We start from the raw sequence: 22,904 nt of genomic DNA, 5'->3' as shown, positions 1-22,904 counted from the left end.
CGACAGTAATTTGTTCACCCACCGTAATACTTATGCTATCTTGAGAGAAGCCTCTAGTGAAACCTATGGCCCCCGGGTCTATCTCTTATCATATTTGCTTCCAATCTACTTTTATTTGCATCTTTACTTTTTGCATCTATATTATAAAATACCAAAAATATATTTATCTTATCATACTATCTCTATTGGATCTCACTTTCGCAAGTGGCCATGAAGGGATTGACAACCCCTTTATTGCGTTGGTTGCGAGTTCTTTGTTTGTTTGTGTAGGTGCGTGGGACTTTTGAGGAGCCTCCTACTGGATTGATACCTTGGTTCTTAAAAACTGAGGGAAATACTTACACTACTATTGTTGCATCACCCTTTGCTCTTCAAGGAAAACCAACGCAAGCTCAAGTAGCAAGGACGAACTCATCTACAATATTGAATTTAAACTAGTCTATAAAACTACAAACAACATGCACCAAATTCATCTACAAAATATAAAGTTGAAGCAATACATGCCTTGCAAGCGTTTTGTTAAATACCTTGTGGGCGCCGGGCTGCAGTGAGCCGCTGGGCGCTGTTCGTCGCATGAATGGCGCACTCGAGGGGTGGCGGCAACGAGAGGAGGTGGAGGAAGCAGTGGCGGCGCGCCGGGATAGGCGGGGGAAGCGCCGACGGGACGCCGGAGCAAATGGGGAAGGTGCGAGCGGCGGCGACAGTGCCTGGATCTGGCAGTTGGTGAAGTCGTGCGCAAGTCGCCGTTGTCCAGCGCGTGGGAGCGGGCACACGAAATAAGCGGCACGTGATGCCGTTTTCCTCCGCGCACTGAACCCATTATACCGTGCTCGTGTTTTTTCCTGACCGCTGGAGCGCCCGTTTCAGCTCCGCGCGCGTAAAAAACCGTTCTCTCTAGCGCGCTGCTGAGATTACGCGTCTGTTGAAGATGCTCTAAGGGCCTATTCTGATGTCCAAAAACTTCTGAAAACTTCCCATATCCAGCTTCTGTATGTAACTTCTCACTTCAGCTAGCGATTGAAAACCGTTCTGGAGCTGAGGTAGCTTCTGCCAGCGCCACAGCCCAATTGGGAGCTAAGAAGCCTGCTGGGCGCTCTTTGGGCTGGCTGGAGAAGCCCAGTTCGGTAGCTGGGGTAGTAGGCCCGAAAAAAAACAAGAAAGGCTAGGCTGTTGAACGTGGATGCTGCTCCGGGCTGGGGAGGGCGTCTCGGCCGTCAATGGCGGGTGGGGGGGGGTGCCCTGCTCCTTCCCATGGGGTCACTGCTCATGCCTTACGGCAGCGGCGAGGACGGGATTCGGAGGGAATAGGTCTAGGAAGGCCGGATCTGTACGCAGAGGAGTGGTTGCGGCCGGCGACGGGGAGGGGCCTGCGTGGCGGTAGGTACGGCGGCGGTGAGGGTTTCGTGAGGAAGAGAACGAGAGAGGGAGAGATATGTGCGAGATGTGATGTGTTTTCCTGTACGAGCGGGGATAAGAGAAGGATCGAAACGTTTTCTTTTGCGGTGGCATTCCCCTCGTAAATAAGTGAAACTTCAGCTTCGGGAAAAACACGGATCTGGGAAAAGCTCGCTTCACCGATTTGCACTATGGCCTAATACCGCTTCGAGAATTTAGCTTCCCGCAGCAAAACCTTTCGGACCAGATCCACTCCGAGAATTCATGAAGTTTGAAGCCAGATAGATTCAGAACAGGCCCTAAACCACCTTACCACGGACCAGAATTCTCTATGGTAAGACAGGGTGACGTTCGACCACTGACATATTGACATATGGGCCAGGTTCAGGCCCACATGCCAGTGGCCCAACGGTACATACCGTACGTCAGAGGAGCTTCTTCCCCTTATCACGGGGTCACATTCACGCAAACGATACAGCCGCCGCCCTCCTCGTCTTCCCAAACCCTAGTCACGGACTCCCGGCGAGCCCGCAGCGACGGCTGTCGATCGCCTCAGGGTACCGATCCACGAGCCCTGAGTATGCGATGACGTCAGGAGGAGGAGGCGAGCATGGCTGCACGGAGCAGGGCCACCTGCCGGCGACCGACCGCCGTGGCCGCGACGAAGACGCCTCTCCCCATTCCGCGCCGCCACTCCCCTTCCCCGAAGCAGCGCTCGAGGTATGTGCCCCTCCTCTTTCCGTCCTCCAATCTGGAGTCCAACAAAGGGAGCCGAAACGAACCGTCTCCTCCGTTGCAGATGAAGAAGAAGCAGAAGCTGGTGCAGCAGCCCTCGCCGGAGATCCCCGACAATGCCGTCGTCGAGATCCTGTCGCGGGTGCCCTACCGGTCGCTCTGCCGCTTCAAGTGCGTGTCCAAGCCGTGGCTCGCCCTCTGCTCCGACCCGGACATCCGCAGGAGGAGCGGCTGCGGCCTCAGCTTCCGCAATCTGTCCGGGAGAGGGCCCCCTCTGGTCGATCCTTCGCTCCCGTTCCTGCGAGGGCGCTACGAGCGCGTCGAGATCCAGCAGTGCTGCGGCGGCCTCCTCCTCTGCAGATGCTGGGACTCGTATAAAGGGCGGAACAAGAAGAAATTCGGGTACGCTGTGTGCAATCCTGCCACCGGGGAGTGGACTGTGCTGACCCTCATTGTTTTGCCGGACCCGGTGGACGGCGTTCCTGTGATCTACGATGTGAACGATCTCTTCCTGGGGTTTGACGCCGCTGTTCCGTCCCGCTTCGTGGTGTTTGCGCCCCTGAGCAATTCCTTAGGCGAGTTCGCGCAGGTGGCCATCTTCTCATCGGAGACTAGGCGCTGGACTTCGGTGGAGAGTGAGTGGCCTTACAAAACCGTTCTTCTTGGTGGTACAGCTTGTGCCTACCTGAATGGCACTATGCATCTGACTACCCATCATGGTACAATAGTCACTGTCGACGCGGAGGGGAAGACTTGGAGGGAAATTGAGGATGTCATGGAGGACAACCGTGAGGTTGTTTCCATTGGGCATTCCCAGGGCAGCTTGCATGCTTGGCTGATAGATAATGATAAGGATCCCGAACTCTGTGTTTGGGTTCTTGAGGATTATGCTAGTGGAAAGTGGACCCTGAAGCACACTGTTGAGATATCGGAACTTTTCGGGAGGCAGCCGGACAAAGATGAAGCGTGCTATAGCATGCTTGCGATCCATCCAGATTATAATTTGGTTTACCTCACCGACAACAAGAAGATGACAGTGTCGTATGATATGGATACTCGGAAAGTTGATGTTATCTGCACTTCTGGAGAATTACTGGTTGGTGCACCTTATGTTCCTTGTTTTGTGGAAATGTTGGCAGGGAGTCGCTGCTGCTTTAATGTACTTGGAGTGGAAGCACTTCACAAATACCAGTTGTTGGGTATGAGCTTAAGTGTCTTGTTTTGTGGACTGGCTTGGATATATATGTCTCAGGCTCTCAGCTCCTATGTCTACTTCAGTTTGTTGTTCCTATCTGTTTGTGTTCAGATGTGTGCCATTTGTGGCTTTGAACATCACTTAATGTCTGAGGAACCCTCTGATGGGTCATTATCGAGGTCACTTTGTTAGCCCCTCATGTGGGCTAAATTTGACACTTTATCTATCTGGATCTCATCTCAATTGTCTTTAATATGCAACTTGTTATCCATTGTTTTTAAGTAATTATTAAAGTCGTGACATTTCTTCCACATCTGGAAGCATCATCACTCTCTTGTCTGTTTTATTTTGTTTGAAATTTTTAATCTTTATCAGTGATCTGGTATTGGGCGCTGACCTTTCTATATTATGCATAGAGGGTAAAGAAATCCGCTTGGTGACAATCATTATGCAGCTGATAGAGCTAGATGGTTATTTCTCACTTTTCTTAGTAGAAGATGTCTTTGTTGGGTCAGAGAACAGAATAATTCAGTCAAATGCATGTCTGAGGAACCTTCTGATGGGTCATTTCTCAATGATTATTTTCTTCTTGGGTTTTGGCAGATGGTATTATATATAATTGGGGAATCTTCTTGTCCATTATCTAGCATACTTAAGATCTTGACACTGTAACTTCAAGATCTCAGCAAATTAACTGTCTCTTCTTGGATTAGGAAGCTGCATATGTAGCACCGGTACTGTCTTGTTTTTTGTGGCAGACACACCTTTACTACCTGCAGCTCAAGTATGCATTGGACACATTAAAATTATTTTAACAGAAGCTGTAACCTGATGTTTATTGTCATTCAAAATGAAAAGGATAGAAATGCGGCCTACAAATTTATTTTCAGTTGAACATTTCATCCATGCAAGGATGAAACAAAACCAGCCTTTCCATTACCCTCAGCCTCAGGTTTATTCTCTTCCTTGAGCGAAATTTGAGAAATTAAATTACAATGTGGCTTTCTATATCATCCAAAGAAATACTCCTTCCGTTCCTAAATATTTGTCTTTCTAAAGATTTTAATAAGTAACTACATATGGAGCAAAATGAGTGAATCTACACTCTCAAATATGTCTATATACATTCGTATGTGATAGTCAATTTGAAATCTATAAAAAGACAAATATTATGGAACGGAGGGAGTAGCAAGCATGGTAAGCAAGAGCTGAGTGTGATTGACTCCACGCTAACACGGGGAGATCGATTACCAGGTCTAAATCTAGGGATAAACAAGCCCCTCCTCTTTTTTTTGCAAACGACACAAATTATCACATTTTCCGGTAAACCACCCTTTCAGGACCATGCTAAAGATTGCAGAACTATTTTGTGTCCGTGTTTCTGAATTTTTTTGAAAAAACTCACATGTATAGGGAACTCTAACCTGCAAATTTATCAAATGATATGATCATCTGCATCTTGTATCCTGTCTTCTTTCAGTAGGACACAATTTTTCGTATTTTTTGGGAATTCACAAATCGTCCATGACCTAGGGAATCATATGGGTGGTCTAGAGAGGTAGAGTAGGAACAAGAGGGAACAGTGGGTGGACGGGAGTATACATGTTAAAAAGAAGTTTAACAATATGGCTAGCTTATACTCGTCATGTCTGCTACCTCCTCGTCTTCTCGTTCCTGCCATGGCGTGCACCTAAGAGCATCTTCAACAGGCGCACAAAAATTGCTCCGCGCTAAAATTCAGATTTTTTAGGCGCCGGACAGCTCCAGCAGAAGCTGTAAAATAATGCACGCGCAAAAAAGTTTGGGCATACGCTAAAAAGCGCTATCAGAAGTTGCAAATTTGGGACGCCGGATTGCGCGTGCTTTACAATTTGCATTGCGTGTGTTTTTGGCGCGCGTTTTTGGGCATCTGCTAAATCATTATTGTGTCCGGCGCGCTAAAAACTATTTTAGCACGCAAAACTTTTATGCGTCTGTTGGAGATGCTCTAATGATGGTAAAAACAATCATCGCTTGAAAAAAAGCCATTCACTTTTCATGAAAAAAAAACAGCCATTCACGACGCGCTGAAGAACTTCCTGGTATCACCGTGAAATTTTCTGGTAACACGTTGACAACGATGTTCAAGAGACAACATTTTTTGTTAGATCAATCTGCCATGCTTTATTGCTCAAATGGTATGTTCACAGGGATAACAGTGGGATCATACGGATGTCCCAATCATAAATGATGACCTTGCTCTAAAGTTAAAGATGCCTAGCCAGATTATGAGCTTAGTCATTAGAGCCCCTTTCCATGAGCAAAAACACACGAAATAAAACAATCCTTCCAAATTTTCATCTCCTCGATGACACCTTCATAGACACCCCCCCCCCCCCCCCCCACCATGAACATCCTTAATCACCGTCTTGTGAAGCAACGAGCAGATTTTGGATGCCCAGATGGTCTGCTAGGGAAAGCGCTTCGCGACATGCAATAGCTTCAAGTGATGGCAGTCCAGATGAGCCCCGAATCACCAGTGTCGACGACCCCAAGTATGTGCCATTGTGATCTCAAGAAACCACCATTATTGCACAAAGATTTCCTTCACGGGATACGCCTTCATCAACAATGAATTTCACACTTCCATCCAGAGTGGGGATCCATTTCTCCTCTGATATAGTGCCCAGAGCTACCGACATAGCCGGTTGTGGAGGTTCGGGTTTTGGTTTATTCCTTCATGAATAAGCTTTTTCCTAGCAGTCCAGATGGCCCAAAGGGTGATTGTCATCAGAGTAAAAGCTTCATGCGATAGTACATCAATGATAGAAAACAACCAATTTTTAGCCTTTGGTTCTGTGGTTTCAATCATATGCTCAATCGGCTCTTGATCCACCGGCACCCACACACGGCGTGCCATCAAGCACTCAAGAAAAGAACATCTCCACGAATCTTCCATACCACAGGTTGCACACGTACAAGCTGTCGACATTTTCCTGTGCATTCGATCGTCTTCCGTCGGCAAGGATTGTTGTGCTAATCTCCAGAAAAATACTTTCAATTTTCCAGGGAACAAGACCTTCCAAAGCTTAACCCAAGATTTCTCCTTTTCATAATTTGAGAATCCCGCTCTCTCCTCAAGCCAATCCTCCCTGTGCCTCTTAGTGGCCACAATCACACGATATGCCGACCATATACCTTTTTTTTTGCGGGGGACCATACACTTAACATTCCATTCTTTACAAAATTCCACGACCAAAAATCACTAACGTTCCTTGTACCAATCGGCATTTGAAGGATCGATGATGCATCCATGGCCCATGGGCATAAAACAATTCTTCAATCAACTCTTATTGAAGAGCATTGCGATGGCTCTCCCGAACGTTGGCTCTCGCGACGCCATGGTCGCCTCGGCGCCGCCGCCGCTACCGCCCTCGTCCCTGGCCTCGCATGCGGCCGGCCCGCCGGCGCCCCTCTCGCCCGACCCCCGCCGTCTCCTCCGGCTAGCTCCCCGCACGCGTCCTGGGCGGACCTCGCCGAAGCTGCCGATGTGGCCGCAGGCCGCCCCATTGCCTGTCGTGACCGCATCCCGCCCAGAGCCCCGGTCCGGCCGCCTCTATCCGTCCCGGCCGGCGGCCCGACTCCCAGGGGTGGGAGTTCGGCCTCCCACGGGACCGATCGGCGCCGCCGGCGGCTGTCGGGCGCGCTGCCGTCTCCAGGGACGAAAGGGGGCGCCTTGGGTTCTCGGGTCCCTTCCCAGCGGCGCCGTGCTGGCGGCTGGGGAGTCGCCGGCCGTGCTGACCGCGGCGCGGCTCTCGCCTCCTGGCGGTCCCCCGCGCTGGCGGCGCCCGCCTCTGCTCCGGCCCGCCCGTCGCCGGCGGCGGCGCTCACGCTCTCGGGCATCCTTGTCCGGAGAACCCCCTTTCGCCCGTTCATCTCTTCCTTCGGTTCTGGTCCCTCCCAGTCTCCGACCGGCCGGCGTGCCTTGTCCTGGCCGCGCCGCCCCCGTCCTGCGCCGGTGGCGACCTCCGCGGCGGCGCCTGGGGAAACCTTAGTGCCCCGGTTGGTTGCCTCGGGCCGGTCTTTTCGGGCTGCGTTGCTCCTGGGCCTCCCAGGGGCCCATCCTGTTGGGCCCTCCCCCGGGCTGTCGGCCGTTGGGCCTCCAGGTGGGATGCGGGCCGCCGACCACAACATGGGCCGGCCTTCCAGCCCAGCTGCGTGTGGCGTGGCCTAGCAGCGCCCCCTGGAGCGGTCTGGCCCATCCCGGCGCTCGATTTGGCCACCAGTAGGGTTCCCCCGAGCTTCCCGTCCCTCGCCCCTCGCTCTCCTTCCCGCTGCCATGCAGGCTGCCTCCCTCGTCCCCTCCGGCTGCCGCGCCCCCTCGCCCCCCCTCCCCCGCCGGCCATGCCCCGGGAGTGGGGCGATGCCGAGTCCCCCCAAAGCGTCGCGCGGACGATCGCCGGGATCCCCCGCGCTCCTCCCCCGATGGCCTCCGGCGGGAGGCCAACCTCCGGAGCCAGCTCACCTCCCGCCCGGTGCACCGCTCCCTTGCACGCGACTCCCGAGATTCCCGCCGCTCTCCTCCCCGCCAATCCCGCCGCTCACCGACACGGGATGACCGCCGCTCTCACTCGCCTGCTCGCCGGGATCCGCCTCGGGAAGACTCTCGGGACCGCGGCAACTCACCTGCCCGGCTTTCTCCTGCCCAAGGCCGGTCACCGACCTGGCGCTCGCCGGCCCGTGATGGTCGTGGCTACCGCCGGCCGTCCCCTCCGCGTCAGGCACCTCCCGCCTCCGAGTCCATCGCCCCTGAGAACCGGCAATACAAGCCCCCGCGCGCCCAAGCCGCATTTCCGCCATCTAACGGTGGCAACGGGAACTGCGGGCACCGGGCGCTAAGAAGAAGAAGAAGAAGGGTCCTTGAGGGAGTCCTGGATTAGGGGGTGTCCGGATGGCCGGACTATGACCTTTGGCCGGACTCCCGGACTATGAAGATACAAGATTGAAGACTCTGTCCCGTGTCCGGATGGGACTTTCCTTGGCGTGGAAGGCAAGCTTGGCGATACGATATGAAGATCTCCTCCCATTGTAACCGACTCTGTGTAACCCTAGCCCTCTCCAGTGTCTATATAAACCGGAGAGTTCTTAGTCCGTAGGGCGAACAACAATCATACCATGGGCTAGCTTCTAGGGTTTAGCCTCTCTGATCTCGTGGTAGGTCCACTCTTGTACTACCCATATCATCAATATTAATCAAGCAGGAGTAGGGTTTTACCTCCATCGAGAGGGTCCGAACCTGGGTAAAAACATCGTGTCCCTTGTCTCCTGTTACCATCCGCCTAGACGCACAGTTCGGGACCCCCTACCCGAGATCCGCCGGTTTTAACACCGACATTGGTGCTTTCATTGAGAGTTCCTCTGTGTCGTCACCGTCAGGAAGGATGCCGCACCCTGTCTTTAAAGACGGCGCTGTCGCTAAAGGAGCTTTGGCCATCGGCCAAACTCTCTGGCTAGGCAGGTTTTTGATGACTGCCTGTTCGGCCGCCGCGCCAACGATGACCTCTCGGGCCATCGAAAGCAATCTTCACATCAGCTCGGAACTCGCCGAGCAGTTAGATCCGACGGAGCTCTCTTCCCTGAATGAGCTCCTGGATCGCATTGCCGCCCTGGGAGTCGCTACAGATCACGGCCAGATTGGGCTTAAACCCGATCAGAGAGAGATCGACTCTCCCCAGGTCACCCACCACATTGAAGTGGTGGAAGAACAATGCGGTGCATCTTCGCCCGCTCTAAGGACCAGATGTGTCTGGATTCCCGACCCCTCCAAGACGGATACCCGCGGAGGGGAGGATGATGCCCAAGTCCTGAACCTAAAGTCAGGCAGCAGGCCTGATTCATTGAATAATGTCCAAGAAACCAAGCTTCCGAATTCGGAAACTTCTTGGCCCCTGAATCTTTTATCGGGCAAGGTCCCGGATTTAAATCCACCCGCCCACCCAACTATAAGGAATTTATCCAAAATACGGCAAGTGCCCGCGGAAATAGTACACCACTATTGGGCCAGATTCCTCCTGGTTATGAATAGGATAAAGGACTGCCGTGAGGAAGAAGCAATTTCATTCTTCTATAACAACTGCACGGACATCGGAATCCTCAACGCCATAAGTCGCCGCGAAATTACACGCTTCGTCGACTTGACATCCATAGTACGAAAGTACTGTGCGACAGAAAGCATTCGGAAAACCGAAGATAAATTCTGGGACAATCCGGTCCTGAATACAACACGAGTCCGAAACAAAAGGGCGCATTATCGCCAGGCACCTGAGCCAAACATCAAAAAACAAAAACCCTCTATAGGGTATGGGACCGTACTGGAGGGATGGCTCAGTGGACCCTGTAAAATTCATAGTTCAGGGGAAGTCACACCAACTCACAACCTCAGAGCATGTTGGATACTCCGGCAGGTGGCCAGAAGTGGCGAGGAGCTTCTAACTCCAGAATCTGAAGAATACCACCCTAGAAACTGTTGGAAATATGCCCTAGAGGCAATAATAAAAGTATTATTATTATATTTCCTTGTTCATGATAATTGTCTTTTATTCATGCTATAACTGTATTATCCGGAAATCGTAATACACGTGTGAATACATAGACCACAATATGTCCCTAGTGAGCCTCTAGTTGACTAGCTCATTGTGATCAACAGATAGTCATGGTTTCCTGGCTATGGACATTGGATGTCGTTGATAACGGGATCACATCATTAGGAGAATGATGTGATGGACAAGACCCAATCCTAAGACTAGCACAAAAGATCGTGTAGTTCATTTGCTAGAGCTTTGCCAATGTCAAGTATCTCTTCCTTCGACCATGAGAGCGTGTAACTCCTGGATACCGTAGGAGTACTTTGGGTGTATCAAACGTCACAACGTAACTGGGTGACTATAAAGGTGCACTACAGGTATCTCCGAAAGTATCTATTGTTTTATGCGGATCGAGACTGGGATTTGTCACTCCGTGTAAACGGAGAGGTATCTCTGGGCCCACTCGGTAGGACATCATCATATGCGCAATGTGACCAAGGAGTTGATCACGGGATGATGTGTTACGGAACGAGTAAAGTGACTTGCCGGTAACGAGATTGAACAAGGTATTGGATACCGACGATCGAATCTCGGGCAAGTAACATACCGATAGACAAAGGGAATTGAATACGGGATTGATTAAGTCCTTGACATCGTGGTTCATCCGATGAGATCATCGTGGAACATGTGGGAGCCATCATGGGTATCCAGATCCCGCTGTTGGTTATTGACCGGAGAACGTCTCGGTCATGTCTACATGTCTCCCGAACCCGTAGGGTCTACACACTTAAGGTTCGATGACGCTAGGGTTATAAAGGAAGTTTGTATGTGGTTACCGAATGTTGTTCGGAGTCCCGGATGAGATCCCGGACGTCACGAGGAGTTCCGGAATGGTCCGGAGGTAAAGATTTATATATGGGAAGTCCTATTTTGGCCACCGGAAAATGTTCGGGATTTTTCGGTATTGTATCGGGAAGGTTCTAGAAGGTTCTGGAGTGGGGCCCACCTGCATGGGGGGACCCACATGGACGTGGGTAGTGGGGGCAAGGCCCCATACCCCTGGTCAAGGCGCACCAAGATCCCCCCTTAGAAGGAATAAGATCATATCCCGAAGGGATAAGATCAAGATCCCTAAAAAGGGGGGATAACAATCGGTGGGGAAGGAAATAATGAGATTTCTTTCCTCCCACCTTGGCCAACGCCCCAATGGACTTGGAGGGCAAGAAACCAGCCCCTCCACCCCTATATATAGTGGGGAGGCGCATGGGAGCTACACACGAAGTTCTGGCACAGCCCTACCTCTCTCCCTACTCCTCCTCTCCCATGGTGCTTGGCGAAGCCCTGCTGGATTGCCACGCTCCTCCACCACCACCACGCCGTTGTGCTGCTGTTGGATGGAGTCTTCCTCAACCTCTTCCTCTCTCCTTGCTGGATCAAGGCGTGGGAGACGTCACCGGGCTGTACGTGTGTTGAACGCGGAGGTGCCGTCCGTTCGGCACTAGGATCATCGGTGATTTGAATCACGACGAGTACGACTCCATCAACCCCGTTCACTTGAACGCTTCCGCTTAGCGATCTACAAGGGTATGTAGATGCACTCTCTTTCTACTCGTTGCTGGTCTCTCCATAGATATCTTGGTGACACGTAGGAAAATTTTGAATTTCTGCTACGTTCCCCAACAGTGGCATCATGAGCTAGGTCTATTGCGTAGATTCTTTGCACGAGTAGAACACAAAGTAGTTGTGGGCGTTGATGTTGTTCAATATGCTTACCGTTACTAGTCCAATCTTGTTTCGACGGTATTGTGGGATGAAGCGGCCCGGACCGACCTTACACGTACTCTTACGTGAGACAGGTTCCACCAATTGACATGCACTTGGTGCATAAGGTGGCTAGCGGGTGCCAGTCTCTCCCACTTTAGTCAGAACGGATTCGATGAAAAGGGTCCTTATGAAGGGTAAATAGCAATTGGCATATCACGTTGTGGTCTTGCGTAGGTAAGAAACGTTCTTGCTAGAAACCCATAGCAGCCACGTAAAACATGCAACAACAATTAGAGGACGTCTAACTTGTTTTTGCAGGGTATGCTATGTGATGTGATATGGCCAAGAAGAATGTGATGAATGATATGTGATGTATGAGATTGATCATGTTCTTGTAATAGGATTCACGACTTGCATGTCGATGAGTATGACAACCGGCAGGAGCCATAGGAGTTGTCTTTATTTATTGTATGACCTGCGTGTCATTGAAGAACGCCATGTAAACTACTTTACTTTAATGCTAAACACGTTAGTCATAGAAGTAGAAGTAGTCGTTGGCGTGACAACTTCATGAAGACACGATGATGGAGATCATGATGATGGAGATCATGGTGTCGTGCCGGTGACGATGATGATCATGGAGCCCCGAAGATGAAGATCAAAAGGAGCAAAATGATATTGGCCATATCATGTCACTATTTGATTGCATGTGATGTTTATCATGTTTATGCATCTTGTTTGCTTAGGACGACGGTAGTAAATAAGATGATCCCTTACAAAATTTCAAGAAGTGTTCTCCCCTAACTGTGCACCGTTGCTACAGTTCGTCGCTTCTAAGCACCACGTGATGATCGGGTGTGATGGATTCTTACGTTCACATACAACGGGTGTAAGACAGTTTTACACAGCGAAAACACTTAGGGTTAACTTGACGAGCCTAGCATGTGCAGACATGGCCTCGGAACACGGAGACCGAAAGGTCGAGCATGAGTCGTATGGTAGATACGATCAACATGAAGATGTTCATCGATGATGACTAGTCCGTCTCACGTGATGATCGGACACGGCCTAGTTGACTCGGATCATGTGATCACTTAGATGACCAGAGGGATGTCTATCTAAGTGGGAGTTCATAAGATGAACTTAATTATCCCGAACATAGTCAAAAGACCTTTTGCAAATTATGTCGTAAGCTCGCGCAGTTCCACTGTTTAGATATGTTCCTAGAGAAAATATAGTTGAAAGTTGATAGTAGCGATTATGCGATCAGTAGAAAGCTTATGTCCTTAATGCACCGCTCAGTGTGCTGAACCCCAACGTCGTTTGTCAATGTTGCGAACATCGGACATACACGTTTTGATAACTACGTGATAGTTCAATTAAATGGTTTAAGTAGAGGCACCAAAGACGTTTTCGAAACGTCGCGGAACATATGAGATGTTTCGAGGGCTGAAATTGGGATTTCAGGCTCGTGCCCACGTCAAGAGGTATAAGACCTCCGATGATTTTCTTAGCCTGCAAACTAAGGGAGAAAAGCTCAATCGTTGAGCTTGTGCTCAGATTGTCTGAGCACAACAATCACTTGAATCGAGTGGGAGTTGATCCTCCAGATGAGATAGTGATGTTTCCCCAAAGTCATTGCCACCAAGCTGCTAGAGCTTCGTGATTAACTATAACATATCAGGGATAGATATGATGATCCTTGAAATATTCATGATGTTTGACACCGCGAAAGTAGAAATCAAGAAGGAGCATCAATTGTTGATGGTTGGTGAAACCACTAGTTTCAAGAAGGGCAAGGGAACAAAGGGATACTTCATGAAACGGCAATTCAGCTGCTGCTCTAGTGAAGAAACCCAAGGTTGAACCCAAACCCGAGACTAAGTGCTTCTGTAATAAGGGGAACAACCACTGGAGCAGCATTACCCTAGATACTTGGTAGATGAGAAGGCTGGCAAGGTCGATAGAAGTATATTGGATATACATTATGTTAATGTGTACTTTACTAGTACTCCTAGTAGCACCAGGGTATTGGATACCGGTTCGGTTGCTAAGTGTTAGTAACTCGAAATAAAAGCTACGGAATAAACGGAGACTAGCTAAAGGTGAGCTGACGATATATGTTGGAAGTGTTTCCAAGGTTGATATGATCAAGCATCGCACGCTCCCTCTACCACCGAGATTGGTGTTTGCGTTGAGCATAGACATGATTGGATTATGTCTATCGCAATACGGTTATTCATTTAAGGAGAATAATGGTTACTCTATTTTTGAATAATACCTTCAATGGTCTTGCACCTAAAGGAATGGTTTATTGAATCTCGGTCGTAGTGATACACATTTTCATGCCAAAAGATATAAGATAGTAATGATAGTACCACTTACTTGTGGCACTGCCATGTAAGTCATAATGGTATAAAACGCATGAAGAAGCTCCATGTTGATGGATCTTTGGACTCACTCGTTTTTGAAAAGTTTGAGATATGCGAACCATGTCTATTGGTGTATATGCATGAAGAAACTCCATGCAAATGGATCGTTCGGACTCACTTGATTTTGAATCACTTGAGATATGCAAATCATACCACATGGGCAAGATGACTGAAAAGCCTCATTTTCAGTAAGATGGAACAAGATAGCAACTTGTTGGAAGTAACACATTTTGATGTGTGCAGTCGAATGAGTGCTGAGGCATGCAGTGAATATCATTATGTTCTTACTTCACAGATGATTCGAGTAAATGTTGAGTATATTTACTTGATGAAACACAAGTCTGAATTATTGAATGGTTCAAGTAATTTCAGAGTGAAGTAGCAGATCATTGTGACAAGAGGATAAAATTTCTATGATATGATCATAGAGATGAATATCTGAGTTACGAGTTTTGGCACACAATTAAGACATTGTGGAAATTGTTTTGCAATTAATACCGCCCGGAACACCATAATGTGATGGTGTGTCCGAACATCATAGTTGCACCCTATTGGATATGGTGCGTACCATGATGTCTCTTATCAAATTACCACTATCGTTCATGGGTTAGGCATTAGAGACAACCACATTCACTTTAAATAGGGCACCACGTAATTCCGATGAGATGACACCGTATGAATTATGGTTTAGAGAAACCTAAGTTGTCGTTTCTTAAAAGTTTGGGGCTGCGACGCTTATATGAAAAGGTTTCAGGTTGATAAGCTCGAACCCAAAGCGGATAAAATGCATCTTCATAGGAAACCCAAAACAGTTGGGTATACCTCCTAATTCAGATCCGAAAGCAATATGGATTGTTTCTAGAATCGGGTCCTTTCTCGAGGAAAAGTTTCTCTCGAAAGAATTGAGTGGGAGGATGGTAGAGACTTGATGAGGTTATTGAACCGTCTCTTCAACTAGTGTGTGACAGGGCACAGGGAGTTGTTCCTGTGGCACCTACACCAATTGAAGTGGAAGCTTATGATATTGATCATGAAACTTCGGATCAAGTCACTCCCAAACCTCGTAGGATGACAAGGATGCGTACTACTTCAGAGTGGTACGTAATCCTGTCTTGAAGGTCATGTTGCTAGACAACAATGAACCTACAAGCTATGGAGAAGCGATGGTGGGCCCGGATTCCGATAAATGGCTTGAGGCCATAAAATCCGAGAGAGGATCCATGTATGAAAACAAAGTGTAGACTTTGGCAGAACGGCTCGATGGTCGTAAGGCAAATGAGTACAGATGGATTTCAAAAGGAAGACGGACAATGATGGTAAATGTCACCATTAAGAAAGCTCGACTTGTCGTTAAGATGTTTTCCGACAAGTTCAAGGAGTTGACTACGATGAGATTTTCTCACTCGTAGCGATGCTAAGAGTCTGTTGGAATTATATTAGCGATTACTGCATTATTTATGAAATCTTGCAGATAGGATGTCAAAACATTGTTTCCTCGACGATTTTAATGAGGAAAGGTTGTATGTGATACAACCGGAAGGTTTTGTCAATCCCGAAAGATGCTAATAAGTATGCAAAGCTCCAGCAATCCTTCTAAGGATTGGAGTGAGCATCTCGGAGTTGGAATGTATGCTTTGATGATGATCAAAAATTTTGGGTTTGTACAAAGTTTATGAGAAACTTGTATTTCCAAAGAAGTGAGTGGGAGCACTATAGAATTTCTGATGAGTATATGTTGTTGACATATTGTTGATCAGAAATGACGTAGAATTTCTGGAAAGCATATAGGGTTATTTTGAAAGTGTTTTTCAATGGAAAGCCTGGATTAAGCTACTTGAACATTGAGCATCAAGATCTATAAGGATAGATCAAAATGCTTAATAATACTTTCAAATGAGCACATACCTTGACATGATCTTGAAGGTGTTCAAGATGGACCAGTCAAAGAAGGAGTTCTTGCCTGAGTTGTAAGGTACGAAGTTAAGACTTAAAGCTCGACCACGGCAGAATAGAGAGAAAGGACGAAGGTCGTCCCCTATGCTTAAGACGTAGGCTCTTCAGTATGCTATGCTTTGTACCGCACCTGAAGTGTGCCTTGCCATGAGTCAGTCAAGGGGTACAAGAGTGATCCAAGAATGGCTCACAGGACAGCGGTCAAAGTTATCCTTAGTAACTAGTGGACTAAGGAATTTTCTCGATTATGGAGGTGGTAAAAGAGTTCGTCGTAAAGGTTACGACGATGCAAGCTTGACACCTATCCGAATAGCTCTGAGTAGAGAGACCGGATACATATAATGGAGCAATAATTTAGAATAGCTCCAAGTAGAACAGTTGTTTGGAATAGCTCCAAATAGAGCGTGGTAGCTGCATCTAGGAGATGACATAGAGATTTGTAAAGCACACACGGATCTGAAAGGTTCAGACCCGTTGACTAAAACCTCTCTCACAAGCAACATGATCAAACATAAAACTCATTGAGTGTTAATCACATAGTGATGTGAACTAGACTACTGACTCTAGTAAACTCTTGGGTATTAGTCACATGGCGATGTGACCTGTGAGTGTTAATCACATGGCAATGTGAACTAGATTATTGACTCTAGTGCAAGTGGGAGACTGTTGGAAATATGCCCTAGAGGCAATAATAAAAGTATTATTATTATATTTCCTTGTTCATGATAATTGTCTTTTATTCATGCTATAACTGTATTATCCGGAAATCGTAATACACGTGTGAATACATAGACCACAATATGTCCCTAGTGAGCCTCTAGTTGACTAGCTCGTTGTGATCAACAGATAGTCATGGTTTCCTGGCTATGGACATTGGATGTCGTTGATAACGGGATCACATCATTAGGAGAATGATGTGATGGACAAGACCCAATCCTAAGACTAGCACAAAAGATCGTGTAGTTCATTTGCTAGAGCTTTGCCAATGTCAAGTATCTCTTCCTTCGACCATGAGAGCGTGTAACTCCTGGATACCGTAGGAGTGCTTTGGGTGTATCAAACGTCACAACGTAACTGGGTGACTATAAAGGTGCACTACAGGTATCTCCGAAAGTATCTATTGTTTTATGCGGATCGAGACTGGGATTTGTCACTCCGTGTAAACGGAGAGGTATCTCTGGGCCCACTCGGTAGGACATCATCATATGCGCAATGTGACCAAGGAGTTGATCACGGGATGATGTGTTACGGAACGAGTAAAGTGACTTGCCGGTAACGAGATTGAACAAGGTATTGGATACCGACGATCGAATCTCGGGCAAGTAACATACCGATAGACAAAGGGAATTGAATACGGGATTGATTAAGTCCTTGACATCGTGGTTCATCCGATGAGATCATCGTGGAACACGTGGGAGCCATCATGGGTATCCAGATCCCGCTGTTGGTTATTGACCGGAGAACGTCTCGGTCATGTCTACATGTCTCCCGAACCCGTAGGGTCTACACACTTAAGGTTCGATGACGCTAGGGTTATAAAGGAAGTTTGTATGTGGTTACCGAATGTTGTTCGGAGTCCCGGATGAGATCCCGGACGTCACGAGGAGTTCCGGAACGGTCCGGAGGTAAAGATTTATATATGGGAAGTCCTATTTTGGCCACCGGAAAATGTTCGGGATTTTTCGGTATTGTGTCGGGAAGGTTCTAGAAGGTTCTGGAGTGGGGCCCACCTGCATGGGGGGACCCACATGGATGTGGGTAGTGAGGGCAAGGCCCCACACCCCTGGTCAAGGCGCACCAAGATCCCCCCTTAGAAGGAATAAGATCATATCCCGAAGGGATAAGATCAAGATCCCTAAAAAGGGGGGATAACAATCGGTGGGGAAGGAAATAATGAGATTTCTTTCCTCCCACCTTGGCCAACGCCCCAATGGACTTGGAGGGCAAGAAACCAGCCCCTCCATCCCTATATATAGTGGGGAGGCGCATGGGAGCTACACACGAAGTTCTGGCACAGCCCTACCTCTCTCCCTACTCCTCCTCTCCCATGGTGCTTGGCGAAGCCCTGCTGGATTGCCACGCTCCTCCACCACCACCACGCCGTTGTGCTGCTGTTGGATGTAGTCTTCCTCAACCTCTCCCTCTCTCCTTGCTGGATCAAGGCGTGGGAGACGTCACCGGGCTGTACGTGTGTTGAACGCGGAGGTGCCGTCCGTTCGGCACTAGGATCATCGGTGATTTGAATCACGACGAGTACGACTCCATCAACCCCGTTCACTTGAACGCTTCCGCTTAGCGATCTACAAGGGTATGTAGATGCACTCTCTTTCTACTCGTTGCTGGTCTCTCCATAGATAGATCTTGGTGACACGTAGGAAAATTTTGAATTTCTGCTACGTTCCCCAACAGAAACGCCAGTACGGTGTCGACAGTCTTCGAGACCTTCGCATCAGACAATGCGAGGAAACGAACCCTCCGCAACCTTACTGAAGTCTACCAAGTAGCAACAATAAACCCATGGAGTGACACGGCTATTACTTTTAATGCCAGTGACGAACCTAAATTCTGGACAGCCCGAGCACCAGCCGCATTGGTCCTCGGTCCGATAGTGGACGGCTTCCGACTCACAAAGGTACTCATGGACGGCGGCAGCGGACTTAACCTCATCTACGAGGAAACCCTGCGAAAAATGGAAATAGACTGGAGCCGCATTGAGCGAAGCAACACAACCTTCAGAGGAATAATATCAAGCAGGGAGGCGTGCTGTTTAGGAAAAATCACACTGGATGTGGTGTTCGGTACGCCGGATAATTACAGATCCGAGGAGGTCACATTTCAAGTGGCCCCGTTCAGCAGCGGATACCACGCTCTACTAGGGCGAGAAGCATTTACAATTTTTCAAGCCATACCCCATTACGGGTACATGAAGCTCAAAATGCCCGGGCCGAACGGAATCATCACTCTTGCAAGTGATCCAGACACAGCGCTCCGTGCTGAAAACAAGACAGCCGCACTGGCCCTGGAGGCATTATCCGAAGCCCTAGCGGCCGAGGAACTAACTGCGTTGCGCTCCATGGTGGACAGGGACGATGTGATACTAGATAAAAGATCCAAGTCCACCTCTTTCAAACCAGCGGACGAAATAGTAAAATTCCAAGTCCACCCAACGGACCCCACAAAAACGGCCTGCATCGGGGCACAACTAAAACCCGATGTAGATGCCGCACTCAGAGAATTCCTGCGAGAAAATTGGGACATTTTTGCCTGACACCCTTCAGACATGCCAGGAATCCCACGCAGGCTGGCTGAGCACAGCCTGAACATCCTAAAAGGGTTTAAGCCAGTTAAGCAGACTCTACGGCGTTTCTCCGAACCCAAGAGACAAGCCATGGGAGAAGAGCTAGCAAAACTACTGGAAGCCGGATTCATCAGAGATATAAAACATCCGGACTGGCTAGCAAACCTGGTGATGGTACCAAAGAAGGACAAATCCCGGCGCATATGTGTCGATTTCAAAGACCTAAATAAGGCTTGCCCAAAGGATCCTTTCCCGCTCCCCCGAATTGATCAAATCATCGACGCCACCGCAGGACACGACTCATTGTGTTTCCTCGATGCATACTCTGGCTACCACCAAATCAAGATGGCAGAGTCAGACCAAGCCGCAATGGTGTTCATCACCCCATACGGCCCATTCTGCTTCAACACGATGCCCTTCGGGCTCAAAAACGCCGGCGCAACATATCAGCGCATGATTCAGACATGTCTGGCCAACCAGATCGGCAAAACAGTTGAAGCATACGTAGATGACGTGGTCGTCAAAACCAAACACGTCGACACTCTAGTAGACGACTTGAGGCTCACGTTCGACAATCTCCGAACATATGACATTAAGCTCAACCCGGAAAAATGCGTTTTCGGTGTACCAGCCGGAAAGCTCTTGGGCTTCATCGTATCCGGTAGAGGAATTGAAGCAAACCCAGCCAAGATCCGAGCTCTGTCACAATTGGATACCCCAAAAGACCTCAAACAAATACAATAATTGACAGGATGTGTGGCGGCTCTAAGCCACTTTATCTCCCGCTTAGGAGAAAAGGCATTACCCCTCTATCGCCTCCTACGGCGCACCGAACACTTCGAGTGGACGGATGCCGCCACGGCCGGACTCGAAGAAATAAAAGCCATACTGGCAACAAATCCGGTCCTGGCCGCGCCCAACACGGGCGAACCAATGCTATTATACATTGCGGCAACCCATCAAGTTGTAAGCGCGGTGCTCATCGTCGAACGAGAAACGGACGGACACAAGTTCCCTCTCCAAAAAACCAGTGTACTATGTGTCCACTGTCCTAACTCCATGCAAGTCACGGTACCCGCATTATTAGAAGATAGCATACGCGGTGTTCATGGCATCCCGGAAGCTGCAACACTATTTTCAAGAGTGTTCCATAACAGTGGCATCCAAAGTACCGCTTAATGATATTATAAACAACCGCGACGCAACAGGCCGGATTGCCAAATGGGCCATCGAGCTCCTCCCGTTCGACATAACTTACAAGCCAAGGCAAGCTATTAAGTCGCAGATTTTGGCCGACTTCATCGCCGAATGGGCTGAAGCCGAGCTCCCTAAAGAGTACGGCACATACTCCAACTGGATCATGCACTTCGACGGCTCCAAAATGTTGGCCGGCCTGGGGGCTGGCGTCGTTCTGACATCCCCAACCGGAGATACAGTCCAATACGTACTTCAGATAATGTACACAGATTCCAACAATGCAGCCGAATACGAGGCCCTTCTACATGGTCTCCGGATGGCAGTCTCCATGGGCATTCAGTGCCTAGAGGTCCGCGGGGATTCAAACCTCACAATATCCCAAATAAATGGAGACTTTGACGCCAAGGATCCGAAAATGGCAGCTTACCGCAATGCCGTCTTAAAAATGTCAGCTCGGTTTGAGGGGCTCGAATTTCATCACATAGCCTGGGAGAATAACCAGGCAGCAGACGTGTTGGCACGCATCGGCGCCAAGCGCGATGCCGTCCCTCCCAACATCTTCCTAGAGAGGCTGTTCAAGCCATCCGTATCATGGGAGGGAGAGTCCGGAAACAATAGCCCGGACACAACCGCACTGCCCCTCACCGAACACTCTGACACAGTTGGTGGCTCCGCCAATGAAACAACACCGTCAGCCCACACAATAATGGCAGTCATTGCCCCGTGGACAGAACCATTCCAAGCCTACTTAACTAGGCAGGAACTTCCCGAGGACCAAAACGAGGCCTGCTGCATAGTGCGGCGATCTAAAGCCTACAAAGTCCACGAGGGAGAGCTTTATAAGAAAAGCACAACCGGAGTCCTTTAAAGGTGTATCTCCGAAGAGGAAGGGCGAGACCTTCTGGCTGAAATTCATGCCGGACTTGGCAGGCACCACGCCGCAGCCCGGGCCCTCGTAAGCAAGGCCTTCCGTACCGGATTTTATTGGCCAACGGCCCGGGCAGACGCTCAGGACTTAGTGCAGCGATGCGTTGGTTGCCAGTTATTCGCCAACCAAAGCCACATGCCGCCTACCGCCCTACAAACTATACCTATTACCTGGCCTTTTGCGGTCTGAGGGCTTGACATGGTTGGACCCCTTAAAGGAGGAACCCACAAGCAAAAATATCTACTGGTCATGGTGGACAAAATCACCAAATGGATAGAGGCCAAGCCTGTAAAGACGGCCGAATCCGGACCGGTGATAGACTTCATATCCGGGGTCGTACACCGTTACGGCGTCCCCCACAGCACCATAACTGACAATGGCACAAACTTCACGGCCGATGAAGTTAAAGCCTGGTGCAAAAACATGGGCATCAAGCTCGACTACGCTTCAGTCTATCACCCTCAAACTAATGGTCAAGTCGAGTGAGCCAACGGTCTCATTATGAGCGGCATCAAACCCAGACTAGTGCGATCCCTCAAGGAATCGAACATGCACTGGGTAGAGGAGCTTGACTCCGTACTCTAGGGGCTGCGTACCACGCCGAATCGCACTATCGGATTCACACCATTTTTTATGGTATACGACGCAGAGGCAGTGCTGCCATGCGACATAATTCACAACTCACCTCGAGTGCGCATGTACGAAGAAAGAGAAGCCGAGCTCGATCGGTAGGACAGCTTGGACGCATTGGAGGAGGAGCGCGACGTGGCAAAAGCTTGTTCCGCATTCTATCAACAGCAGGCTCGAAGATATCAAAGCAGAGAAGTACGGGCCAAAACTTATAACGTTGGCGAACTAGTTCTACGCCTGCCAGACAAGAAAAAGGACAAACTAAAGCCCAAATGGGAGGGTCCCTTCATAATCGACCAAGTACTGACTGGTGGAGCGTACCATCTGCGAAACGCATCGGACAACCGACTCGAGCCGAACCCATGGAACGCAGCACGCCTACGAAGATTCTACGCCTAGCGCCGGACTCCGTGTTCATCTCCTTCCTCTGTCCCCTTTTTATTTTTATTTTTATTTTTTTCACATTAGCTGTCCGGGATTTCGCTCCCTCTCCCTACCTTTTTTCTCCCAAGCCCTTAGGGGCTTGCATGTGCGTTGTTCGCACATACTTGACGCGCCACCTGCGCTCATCATACCTGGGGGCTTCTTTATCAGAAGTTTATATAAAACGGGCCTCATGCCCAAAACATGCGTGACACTTCCGCATGAACCTTTTATACACCATTATATGCATCGATATGACTTAAGTTTTGGCCAAGCTGGGTTGCCTGGCTCCTGTGCTTACCCCTACGTTCCCGTTCGTTCGGCTAGGTGGTAAACGGAGCACCTCTGCGATTGTTACTGCCGGGTCAGCCGGATGTGTACCTCAGACTGG

The 22,904-nt window shown here is 49.1% G+C and overlaps 1 protein-coding gene across 1 annotated transcript; it reads left to right on the top strand.

Moving 5' to 3' along the window:
* The first annotated feature begins 1,860 nt into the window (after positions 1-1,860).
* On the top strand, positions 1,861-3,625 carry LOC123134326 (uncharacterized). The gene is made up of 2 exons (XM_044553595.1): positions 1,861-2,115; positions 2,195-3,625. The coding sequence occupies exons 1-2, from the start codon at positions 1,981-1,983 to the stop codon at positions 3,515-3,517; spliced, it is 1,458 nt and encodes a 485-aa protein (XP_044409530.1). The 5' UTR covers positions 1,861-1,980; the 3' UTR covers positions 3,518-3,625.
* The last annotated feature ends 19,279 nt before the right edge of the window (positions 3,626-22,904 follow it).

This window comes from Triticum aestivum, chromosome 6B, assembly GCF_018294505.1.
Source record: "Triticum aestivum cultivar Chinese Spring chromosome 6B, IWGSC CS RefSeq v2.1, whole genome shotgun sequence".
Taxonomy (NCBI): domain Eukaryota; kingdom Viridiplantae; phylum Streptophyta; class Magnoliopsida; order Poales; family Poaceae; genus Triticum; species Triticum aestivum.
The sequence above is the reverse complement of the archived record's forward strand: the minus strand, read 5'-3'. Positions and strand labels throughout refer to the sequence as shown.